The sequence below is a fragment of the Pteropus vampyrus genome, unplaced genomic scaffold (genome assembly GCF_000151845.1).
Source record: "Pteropus vampyrus isolate Shadow unplaced genomic scaffold, Pvam_2.0 Scaffold155, whole genome shotgun sequence".
NCBI lineage: Eukaryota > Metazoa > Chordata > Mammalia > Chiroptera > Pteropodidae > Pteropus > Pteropus vampyrus.
Window position 1 is genome coordinate 416,057 of NW_011888936.1, and position 11,511 is coordinate 427,567.

General features: G+C 35.0%; 1 protein-coding gene across 3 annotated transcripts in view; it reads left to right on the forward strand.

Moving 5' to 3' along the window:
• Positions 1-11,511, forward strand: part of TBC1D4 (TBC1 domain family member 4) — a 198,046-nt gene that overhangs the window by 177,097 nt on the left and 9,438 nt on the right. For all 3 annotated transcript variants that reach the window (XM_023536382.1, XM_011369775.2, XM_011369776.2), the window contains 4 exons: positions 962-1,120; positions 3,975-4,133; positions 6,504-6,748; positions 9,984-10,143. In XM_023536382.1, the coding sequence (XP_023392150.1) occupies positions 962-1,120; positions 3,975-4,133; positions 6,504-6,748; positions 9,984-10,143 (723 nt within the window). The remainder of the gene's footprint in view (positions 1-961; positions 1,121-3,974; positions 4,134-6,503; positions 6,749-9,983; positions 10,144-11,511) is intronic.

Sequence of the window (11,511 nt, forward strand, 5' to 3'; positions counted from 1 at the left end):
TTGACTAGCAGTCTTATAAGATATTTAAATTCTTTTGAAAAGTTTTTAGACACACTAAGTAAGGAGTAATACTTGTTCTGCTATTGTTTTTGTGCTGTCGAGGACTTTGGATACATGACAAAGATTTGTGTTACAGAAGGTAAGATGGGTGAACACTGTGGGCTCTAATGAATACAGATTACTCTGAGAAACTCCTGTTCAATGGAATACGAATGAAAGAAAAAAAATGTGCTTACATGATTTTCCTTCCTTTTCTCTTTTGAAATCGATTATTCAAGAGAAAGACCAAGTCAAGATAGTGGTTGCTTTTATAGGACTTTCTTTTAATGAGCTCTGGGTTTATAGTTTAGACCATTGAATGAGGCAGAATTCCGTACTATTTAAAAAAAATGGAAGTAGTGTTAACTTCAGTAGCATGAATTTGTCTCTTTAAAATTAGTAAAAATGAACACAGAAGCACATAACTCAGTACTGTTAAGGGCAGTGTTGATAACTCTGGATATAAAAATATATATCAGGTTTTCATGGTCAAATATTTCTGTAATCAAGGTTAGCATGAGGCATTGGTTTCTCAGATATGTCAAATATAAAATATTAACATTTTAATGGTGTTTAAAATGATTCAAGGTGTCACTTCTGAAGCTATCACATTTGTCAAAAAATTGAAATTTATAGCATAGCAAAAACATGCTTTGTTTTTTATGCTTAGCAGTGTTACCATCTCTAAGATACAGAGTAAAACTTCCTTAGGAAGTTATTTCTGATGTTTTCTTACATGAATAACTCAAAGTTGGAGAACCTTTCATGTATTCTCAATTTTAAAGAGTTTTCTTTTTGAGAAAATGTTAGTCGTTGATTCCTGAAAGTCACTTGGTATAGTTTTACAAATACAGTAAAATGTTAAAAATACCATGTTCTAAATAACCCATCAGTCTAACATGAATGCTCTTGCTTTTCTCAGCAAGCAGAGATGAACTCCAGTCCAGAAAAGTTAAGTTGGACTATGAAGAAGTTGGTGTATGTCAGAAGGAAGTTTTGATAACCTGGGATAAGAAGTTGTTAAACTACAGAGCTAAAATCAGATGTGATATGGAAGATATTCATACTTCTCTTAAAGAAGGTATTGTGGATCATCTTGATCTTTTTTACTTAGAAAAGCTTCAGAAGTTTTTTGATTCATGAAGCTCAGGCGTACTTCTATCTTTGTGCTTTGCTTATAAAAAAAAAAAAAAGAGGAAAGTAATTTGTTTCTGCCAGCAATCAGTGACTCAGTTGGTAAGAAATGGTGCAATAGAGGGACTGTCCCTGAGGAGATAGCAGACACCTTTTTTGTAGCTGTTCCTGCCTCCTCCAGCTACTCACAGCTCTGTGTTGTTTACCAAGAAAGGAGCTTATGCATTAGTACAGATCTTTGATCATAAAAATGATAAGACTTCAAAAAGGAAAAATAAACATCAAATTTGACTCATTTCTATCATTTGGTCAAAAATATTTATATACATACAGGCATATGTATATTCACCAACATGCATGTGTTTATTTATATAGAATTATATTCTTATTAGTTTCCCTTCCATCTATTTATTGTTTCAATTATTTCAGAAAAATTACTTTTATTTAGCCATTATATTACATTGCTGCACTGCCATATACAGTGACTAAACATCTAAAGTTTAAAATTAAAACTAACATGAATTCTTTAGGTTTATTTCTGTGACCCAGAATAAATATATTAAAACGAGAATCTTTACGGCCTGCATAAACTGGGTGTAAAATAAAAATCCAAAAATATCCAAAGAAACCCGATAATGAATTTTGTTTTAAAACCTTATGATGAGTAAAACTGTTGCAGAGGCAAGTTTAAATTGATATTAATTTTGTAAGATGCAACATTTACAAGCCTAATATACTGGTGTTTTCCCTTGAAGATATGGAAATCCTAAAGATTTTCAATGCATGCATTATTCGGGAAACAAAATAGTAGTTAAGAAAATGAGTGCGAGATGTAGATTACACCATTCTTTGGTATGACTTTTAATGATGTTTTAAGGGTGCTCATCTTTCCATTTCTTAGAGGGTACACTTTAAACTTCCGAGCTCTATACCCAAGGCCCTCCACAGTCCCTCCTCCTTCATCTCTCTGACCTCACCTTCTGCCTCTCTCTGCCTCGTATCAGGTGCTCTGGAGAGACCGAACTACTGAGTCCCTACGTGTCCCAGGTCATTTCTCATGCGGAATGCTGCAGTCCTTACTACACTCCTTTTCCCTTAACTTTCTACCTGCTCCCCATTTCCATCGTTTTTTCTTTTCATCCCCTTTTTCTTCCTCCTCCTTTCTTTCCCCTTTACTCTGCCCCTGTCTGAGTGTTCACACATTCCTCCTCCTGCAGTGACCGTAGCCCACACTCCCAGCCTAGAAAATCCTATTATCCTTCAGCTCTCAGTTCAAATAACGATTTCCTCAGAAATAGTATGCTCTTCCTGACCCCCGACCAAAAGGAATTAATTTTGCTTTATGATTCTTTCTCATGATTCTTTCTCTTTAATTATGCTTATAATTTTTAATTTTGTATTTATGTATATATTTGTTTAATGTGTTACTCACCGCCACTACTACACTTAGCATCTAAGACAGCATCTTGCACAAGTTATTTAACAAATGAATAAATGGGTGGATGAATGAATGAATGAAATGAAGAGGGAATGATTACTTCTAGAGATGTTAGGGAAAGATTCAGCAGAAGAATGGCATTCAGGCTCATCCATAAAAGACAAATAGAAATACACTTGGCATTCAGGTGGGGGATCTTAGAATTCCAAAAGGCAACGGTAAGAAAATGGAGGTGTGAAAATAATCATATGCTTCTTATACTTAATGTATAGTGGGGAATGGGAGCTAATTGGACTGAAAAAGGTAGTTTGGAGATACATAGTGGAAGGTCTTATAAATCACATCAGGTCAGCCTGAGTGGAACCTTTTGGAAGATAATACTTTTAGCTCATGCAAACTATGGCTTCATGGCCCGAAAAGATTAAACCTTCCTTTTTGACCAGCTGGAGCTCAGGAACTTCTTCCAGATCCAATCTGTCTGAACTGAAAAAGTTTAGTGAAATAAAATTACCTGCTCTGTACAGAATTGAATTCTGTTCTTCCCAGTGCTTGCTTCAAATCGGTATTAAAAACATAGTTTTAGCATATTTTGAATTGCTTGTGACACTCTTTGGTTTTCAAGCATAATGGAATTAATCTTTCATTATATATGCTAGTTATTTTCTTCTGAAAGACTGAAGGATGTTCTGGAGCACTCCAGTTATGCCTTCATGTTGTATTTTATCATTTTTATTATTCTATTCTTTATGACCATATAAAATGCAATTTAATTCTCTCTTACAAAGTTATTTGTTGATGACAAATATTTAGAAGTTACAGTATGAAGATTGGCATTTCTAACTAGCATCAAACAAAATAAAAGGTGAAAATAGGCAGTAATACGTTCCAGAATTTGAGAATTTGGCCTCTGAAGCCAGACTTCTGGAGTTCTAATTCTAAACTGCCACTTTCTAGCTGTGTGAACTTGGGCAAGTTACTTAGTATTTTTTTTTTTTTTTTTGCCTCAGCTTCACCATCTGTAAAGTAGAGATGATAGTAATTACCTCTTTGATCAGGTGGTGCTGAGCACCTGTACCATGCTCCATAGCGAGGCACCTCGACAAATGCTGTGTTAGGCACTCACTCATCTTGGCTGATGTTGTTGTTAATATTGCCGTTATCATCAATGTTATTGGATGGTTTTCTTTTGCAAGACTGCAGCAGCTACAGGATGAAACTTGTCAGAATGTGCTTCTGTCAGTACACTGTACTGCACGATCATATCGTGGCCTGTGGGACGGTACAGCTGCCTATTTTCAAGCACTGCGTAGTTCATCAGCTTCATTCCAGAGTTCAAGACCTTGCTTTTTATCTTTGGTTATAGGTGTTCCCAAAAGTCGGAGAGGAGAAATTTGGCAGTTCCTAGCTTTACAGTATCGCCTGAGGCATAGATTGCCTAATAAACAACAACCTCCTGCGACGTCCTATAAAGAACTTTTAAAGCAGCTTACTGCCCAGCAGCATGCTATTCTTGTGGATTTAGGTATGTTTGTCACATCGGTTACAAAAATAAACAATGGACTCTTTTTCTTGAGTATTTTTTTTTTTTTTTTTTGGTTTTGGTGTCGATAAATGGTAACCGTTAGCCTATGCAGAGTTGCTGACTTTGTCCTTTTTTAAGGGGAAGTTGGCTTTATGTCTGTCTGATTGAAGACACCATAAATGCCTGAGTAAAAATGAAGTTTTCATTCCCAAACTTGCCATTTGAAAAGGGAGTTATCTTATACCTTATATCATTATAAAGGTATTATTATTAGGTACACTGAGTTCCTATGTTTTGAATAACTGACTTGTTTGTGGTGGACAATTATCTCAATCAACGCTGGTTTTGAAATAAGTTAGAATAGGATAAAAGGGATGCTAAAAAAATGTAACTGAAGTCTACTAAGTATTGCAGGACATATTGCTGGAAATGAGCCTTCGAATATGACTTTAAAAAGCAACACAATAAGTGATTATGTTATGGACGTCGTGACTACATCTCTATAGGAAAAGAAAAATGAGCAGTCCCAATGTGAATGGGTGATTGATTAGTGACCTGAGGGAGAATTTCCAGAGATGGCATTATAAAGCTATCTCTGTAAATGCTGAATTTCAAATAACTTAAGAAAGTAAAAATAGTATGACTTAAATAGTATGTTGTCTCTAGTTTTTCTTTAAATTAACATAATACATATTTTATTATTTTAAAATATCTAAATTATTGGATTAAATATTATATATTGACATTTGACTATTTCATCTATATCCCTAAAAATCGATATATTTAAAGTGGACAGATATGTTACTTGAGTCCATTTGTGAAAATAAGAGCTTACCTTATATTTAGAGTCATTTTTGTATTTTATGTTAGGGCATGTGAAAATCACTGGCCAAAACATAGTTTTGATCTCTGTTCTTTTTAGATGACACACAGCTTTTGTTGGGAAAAAGCTCAACTCAGTTAATATTTTTGTGTCCAATAGAATTAAAGAAGAGAATTTTACAGAAAAAAACCCGAAAACTTCAGTTCTTGTCCTAATTTTACCACTGAACTGTGGTTTTAGGCAAATTTCTTTGCTTCTGAGTTTCTCAGTCCTCTCTCTTTAATGAGGACATTGAAATAGGCAATTCCTATGTAGCCCCACAGATCTGTGACTGGAAATTGATGATGAGACTAGAAATTGGGATGGTACATTTGGGCTAGTAAAGATGTCCTAATAAAGAACAAGCAATGATGAGATCTGATTACAGGGACTTATTTATATAACTTATTTATAGTTTTCTTTAGCAACAATTTTAACTGAGAAAGTAAAATTATCATTTTAAAAATTGCTTATTTGACTCTACTTGTCGCCATCTGTGTTTCCTCAGTGAGTTCTTGTTATTTTCTCGTGTCTTCCCCTTACTTGCTCTGCAGAATTAATTTTATCAGTTCCTGGTTGGGGGGTGGGGGCGAAAATCACTTTTAAGCATATGTGGTAGAAAACATTTAAAAGACTGGCATTCTTACAAGCTTAACTGACACGAGTAGTCATTTCACAGGGAAGCTAACATCCCCCTTCATTTGCACGGCACAAGGAAAGTCCCTTGCTAGTATACACAGCTTTAGTGGTGGAGATGGGTTTGTTTCATGGTTTAGTACAGTGATTCAGGACTGATCGTGTTTGCTTGCTGAAGTGTATCTATGGTAATATGATACACAGAGGTGAATTTTAAGGGGAATTTCATTGAAGTTAGCTTGACCTTTAGTTTCCTTGTCCTTTTTGGATATACTGAAAAAAGAAGAGGTCTAGATGTCTCGTGGAGGTGGTTTAAGAAACAGAGAGCAAAGAATATTTGGAAAAGAATTATTTCCTGAGTGATAGACTGAATATAAAATAAAACAACCCAAAAGTCCCTCCAGTGTCATGTTACAAAGAAGCAGGACTAAATTTGTGTAAAGACTACTAAGGTTCTTTCTAAGTAATATCATACCTCATAGAATTCTGACTTCTGTTGTAGGGTGGTCTTTATGTGAACTTAGAATCTGCCTCGATTTGTAAATTTTTAAAATAATTCTCCTGGGAGTTTTTTTTTATGAATAGGCCTTTGATTTGTTCATAGACCTTTTTTTTCCCCCAGAAAGAACTACTTTTTAGCATAAAATGTTTGCTTTCCTATCATATATGTGGAGATAGGGTGGTGTTCTGCTGTCATGTAGGACTTAGGACTTGCTCATGAGAGAGTCTTAGTTACGTGGGTACTCCGAGCGGTTCTCACTAGTTTGGAAAAGAGTATTTGTTTATTCCAGGAAATCACTGAATTGCACTGTCACAACGGTCTGCAGTGCATCACGACGTCTCAGAAATACTTCTTTTCTTTTCCTCTGCAGGAAGGACATTTCCTACTCACCCGTATTTTTCAGCACAGCTTGGGGCAGGCCAGCTGTCACTCTTTAACCTCTTGAAAGCCTACTCATTGCTGGACAAAGAAGTGGGTTACTGTCAGGGGATCAGCTTTGTGGCTGGAGTCCTGCTTCTGCACATGAGCGAAGAGCAAGCCTTTGAAATGCTGAAATTCCTCATGTACGACCTGGGCTTCCGCAAGCAGTACCGACCCGACATGATGTCGCTGCAGGTGAGGCCGTAGACCTCCGCGAGGGCTGTGTGAAGTGTGAAGCTGTTCCCAGACATCTTAGCTGCAGTCCTCTTCTTAATTTATTTTTTTAATTAAAATTATTGGGGTGATATTGATTGATAAAATCAAATAGGTTTCAAGTGTAGAGTTCAAAAATCCGTCATATGTATATTGCATTGCGATAGGAACCCTCTTCTAAATTACAGCAGATTTGAGGAAATTTGAACCCAGTTGTCTTGGAACTCGCATAAATGTAGAGCCATGTTTCAGTCCATAGTTTTAGGGAGGGATTTGCGATTTTGCTAAACCTCTAAGAAATGCTTACACATTTCTCCTCTTTAGTTTGCTTTCCTTAGCATCTAGGTTTCTAACAAGAAGTTCAAATTTTATTCTCTTCCTTTGAATTGAGGTAGGCATGATACCCAATTAGTCATAATATTATGTTTTAGATAAGAAGTAAAATATTTTTAAAATATATTTTCCTTGGTTCCCAGTGTTCAGTTTTGTCATTTAATATTTCAGTTACCAATCCACAAGCAAAAAAGGATTGTGTTTTCTCTTGATGAATTTTATAGTAAATGGTATTTTCTTGAGAGGACGAGTAGAGAGAGAATGCTCCGTTTTTCTTTACTCTTCAAGATAAAATTTGGCTAGGTAGATACGGCTTTGCTCTCAATGTTGGATTTTTGGGTGTGAGTTCAGATGAAGGGTGTTCCCCAGGATTCGTAAATCAAATATGGTGATTTGATTCCTAATTGATGACTATTCATAGGTCTGTAAACATTCCACAAGTGAAATAATAATGACTATGAAAAGTTTTAATTTTCACTTTTTTCTAGACAGTTTACCTGTACCTGGTAAATCAGATATGAAGCATTGGTGCCCTTGTAAGGAATTAAATAGCTCAGATTTCCAGAAATACCAATTTGGTAGCTATCATTAGAATTTCAGAGAATGGAGAGTTCCTGTGAGTAGTTGATTTTGATCCATAAATAGAAAGATAGGTACAGCTATCACTTTAAAAATGCAATGATTTTTCAATTTAAAAATCTCATCAATATTTGATATTATAAAAATTCATATAAATTTGATTTAAACATTAATATAATGAGTTGCAATTACCAAGAAATATTATATCTATACTTACAAAAATGAAGATGTTTTAAAATATTTGATTGTAATGGGCCATAAGATGGGGGACCTTATTTTAGGAGAGTAGATCTTTTTACTCTATAAAGTGAGATACAACACTTTTCCGCTTTCTAGAGCAAAAACTGGTTTTTATCCAGTCAATATGACTTTCAAATGTGGAAGCATCAGGGGCCTGAGATCCCTTGATGTCTGGTTACCTGCACGTCTGAGCTTGGGCATTGCAAGCTCTCCGTCTTAGTTACCTTATCTGTGAAAGGAGGGAGTTGAGGTCTCTTCTAACTATGTCTCATCGTGTTTTGTGTCTGCTGTTTTCTGGTTAAGTATAAAAGCATCATATCTTTTTATATGAAGTCTTCGGTCTCTACTTTTTTCCACCTTCTCTCTCCTACCCTTCTCATCTGTCTCTGCATCTTCCCTCTGCTAGTTCTAGCTTTTCGTCTGAAGATTTGCCATGTTATCTATAAGATAGAATGGAAGAATTATTTATTCTTAAAAAATAGCATTTTATTATTAAAGTTTCTTTTGAAGAAAGACTGAATCGTGTTTTTATTTGCCCTTTTCAAAAGAAATTTAATGGAAGAAATGTTTTCCACTCCTAGTTTAGAATGTAAGGGAAACAAGTAAGGTCCTTTTAAAAAAATCAACCAGTGAAGTATTACTTCTGTGTTGCAATCATAACCTAACAAAAACAGAATGTTTTTGATGCTATGCTTTTTTTATTCTGCCAATTAGACTTCTCTGATTTTCATGCTACCAAAATACTAATTCTTCTATTGACATAGCTCAGTATGTCTAGTCTCTAAATTGTAAATGGCCTAAAGGAAATATATGATGTTTTTCAATATGACTTATTAAGATAATAATCTCATTTTTTAAACTCTTATGTTTGGCTGTGGCTAAGCTTCTTATTTTATAGCTATGACTTCCTGTGGCTCTTTAACTCTTTCTTTTACAGTTTGCGTGGAACCTTAGTTTCCACAGATATATGTTATAGATAAATATTAAGCAAATAATTTTCTCTTTATATATAGCACTTTGATTTTTAGTTTTGTGCTCTAGAAAACAACAGTTGCTGAATTCACAATATAGCTGAATATTTTAAAGTATTTTTATAGAGCTAATTAAGGATGCTATTTTGATGATATCACCTAGTGAAAGAAGTTCTGTTCAATTTTATAAAATATTGTATATATTTCATGCCATAATGTTAAGATGATATAACTGATCAAGGAACCACTGCTCAATCTGTTTACTGTGTGGATAAAAATATAAATTAAAGCACAATTCACAGATTTGTTTATTATTTGCTACTGCTTAATTTTTAGTTACCACAGATATGAGTTCAGAGGTTGCTATATTCTGCCTTTATAATTTTTTTGAAATATCAGTAATCAACTCAGTAGCCACATAAAATAATTTCTTCTTTTAATACTAGAAAGATTCAGAGTACGCTTTTTGCTTTAATCCCCTTTGTCATGAAAAATATGCTGTTGGAATACCTTGGATATTAGAAATCACATCTCAAGCTTCTGGCTCCAGACATTCTAAGCCTGCCAGTGTCTTAGCATTGCAGATTGCCTGATGGCCAGAGCTCCATCATAAATCAGATGCTGAGTCCAGCAAACAGAGTCAGGCTTTGCTTCTGAACCGAATGTGGTAGGTTCTTTAGAATGGAGGCTTTTCTGGAATTGGTCTGAAATTAGAATGGACCTTCCATTCTAATCCTGGATCCAAAACATGAGAGTCCTGAACCAGGACAGTTCTGATTAAATTCCAAAAACCTTCCTACATGAGGAAAAAGGGCCATTTCCATGTATATGTGAAACCAAAACACACATGACAGCGAAACTTGCTCAGTGGTCTTAGATGAGCTTTTGGTGACTTGCTTTTATGACCTCAGTTAAGTGAACATGGACTTTAATATCAACTTTAACATAATAATAAAAAAACCCATTGCTTTTATTTATTGAATATAAGTGCATTTGTTATTAAATATTAGAGTAATAAAATTAAAATTAGTATATTGTATGCATCCTCAGATAAATGAGTAATATTTTATTTTTCTTGTCCAAATTAACCTTAGATTCAGATGTACCAGCTGTCTAGACTCCTTCATGACTATCACAGAGATCTCTACAATCATCTTGAAGAAAATGAAATCAGCCCCAGTCTTTATGCTGCCCCCTGGTTCCTCACATTGTTTGCCTCTCAATTTCCATTAGGATTTGTAGCCAGAGTTTTTGGTAAGAGATGCCTATGATCAAATAGAACAGCATTATTCCTTCCAAGAAGTATACTTCTAGCTGATTGTTTTATCATGTGTTACTGAGAATAGCAAATTGCTAGTGGAATTTAAAAATGTGTCGGGCTCTATTATGAGAGTAATTTGAAACCATATTGGTCTTAAATAAAATTGAAATTGTGAGGGAAAGAAAAATCAGTCTCTTGTATTTGAGTAAGCTATAATGGAGCACTTATTTTCATTTATACTTAAAAATCAGGGTATACTTTTTTTTTATCCAAAATAAGAATTTACTATAATAAGAACTTTTCATACATATCTTTCCTGCCTCTGGTTTTTTCTTCTCTATGGTCCTCTTCATCCTGGATCCAAAACACAGAGAGACATGTTCTCTGACTGGGTCAATGGTAGTGCCTACGTCAGTGTTATTTCCAAAGGCATTTCTTAATCTGACTTTTCGTTGTTAACAGGGTAGCCAAAATTCATTGCTTAAGTGACTCTCCTTTCATGCCAGTGCAGCGGTGGTGCCAGTCTCTAAGACTGGGGGGCTCAGGGAAAAGCACTGAGCACAGGCACTAGGGCCCGGGCAAGTTATTGCATTCCTGCCTACCTCCATCACAGCGCTAGGCACCGGGTCCTGCCTACCTCCATCACAGCGCTAGGCACTGGGAATTAAAAAGAGAGCATGATGGTCCCTTTGGGGGCCCTTAAATCTATTCTCAAGTCTTTAGTTAGGTTTGTCTGAGTTCATTCCTTAAAAAGCAAAAACTAGAAAAAAGAAGTCATCTCTTTCCTAGAGGTTTGTTTTAATGATGTTCAGGACGCCAATGACCTCGCAATGGGCTCCCAGTTTCCGTGTTCTGCTCATCTATCTGGCATGCACAGCACAAGTCATCAATATTTATAACTGTGCTTTTGCTAAGTTGGAGCTTTTTGTCAAATTATGACTGTTGGCCTAATTGTAGTTAATTAATAGTATTAGAAATAAATTAAATGAATAGAATACAATGAAAATATCAGATAATAATAAGGAAAACTGTTGTTTGGAGAAACTTCAATTTTGAAGGTATATGTGTAATATGTCTACATATGCCAGATGACAAAATATGGTATCTTTCTTATTGTAAACTGTTGTTTAGAAAGTTAAACACCACATTAGCAGTAATACAATATATAGACAAAGAACAGTGAAAGAGTGAAGTCAAGATTCACAGAATCAAATGTTCACCAGATTTCTCTTCTTTATTGACTATACATGACTGTTTTTCTCCAGTGAAGTTTTCTCTGGAGCTTGGGTTCCTACTAATAGGTCTTCTATAAATTCATATATATTTTTCTTCTTTTTCTTAGAGAACAGTTTATCAAATCA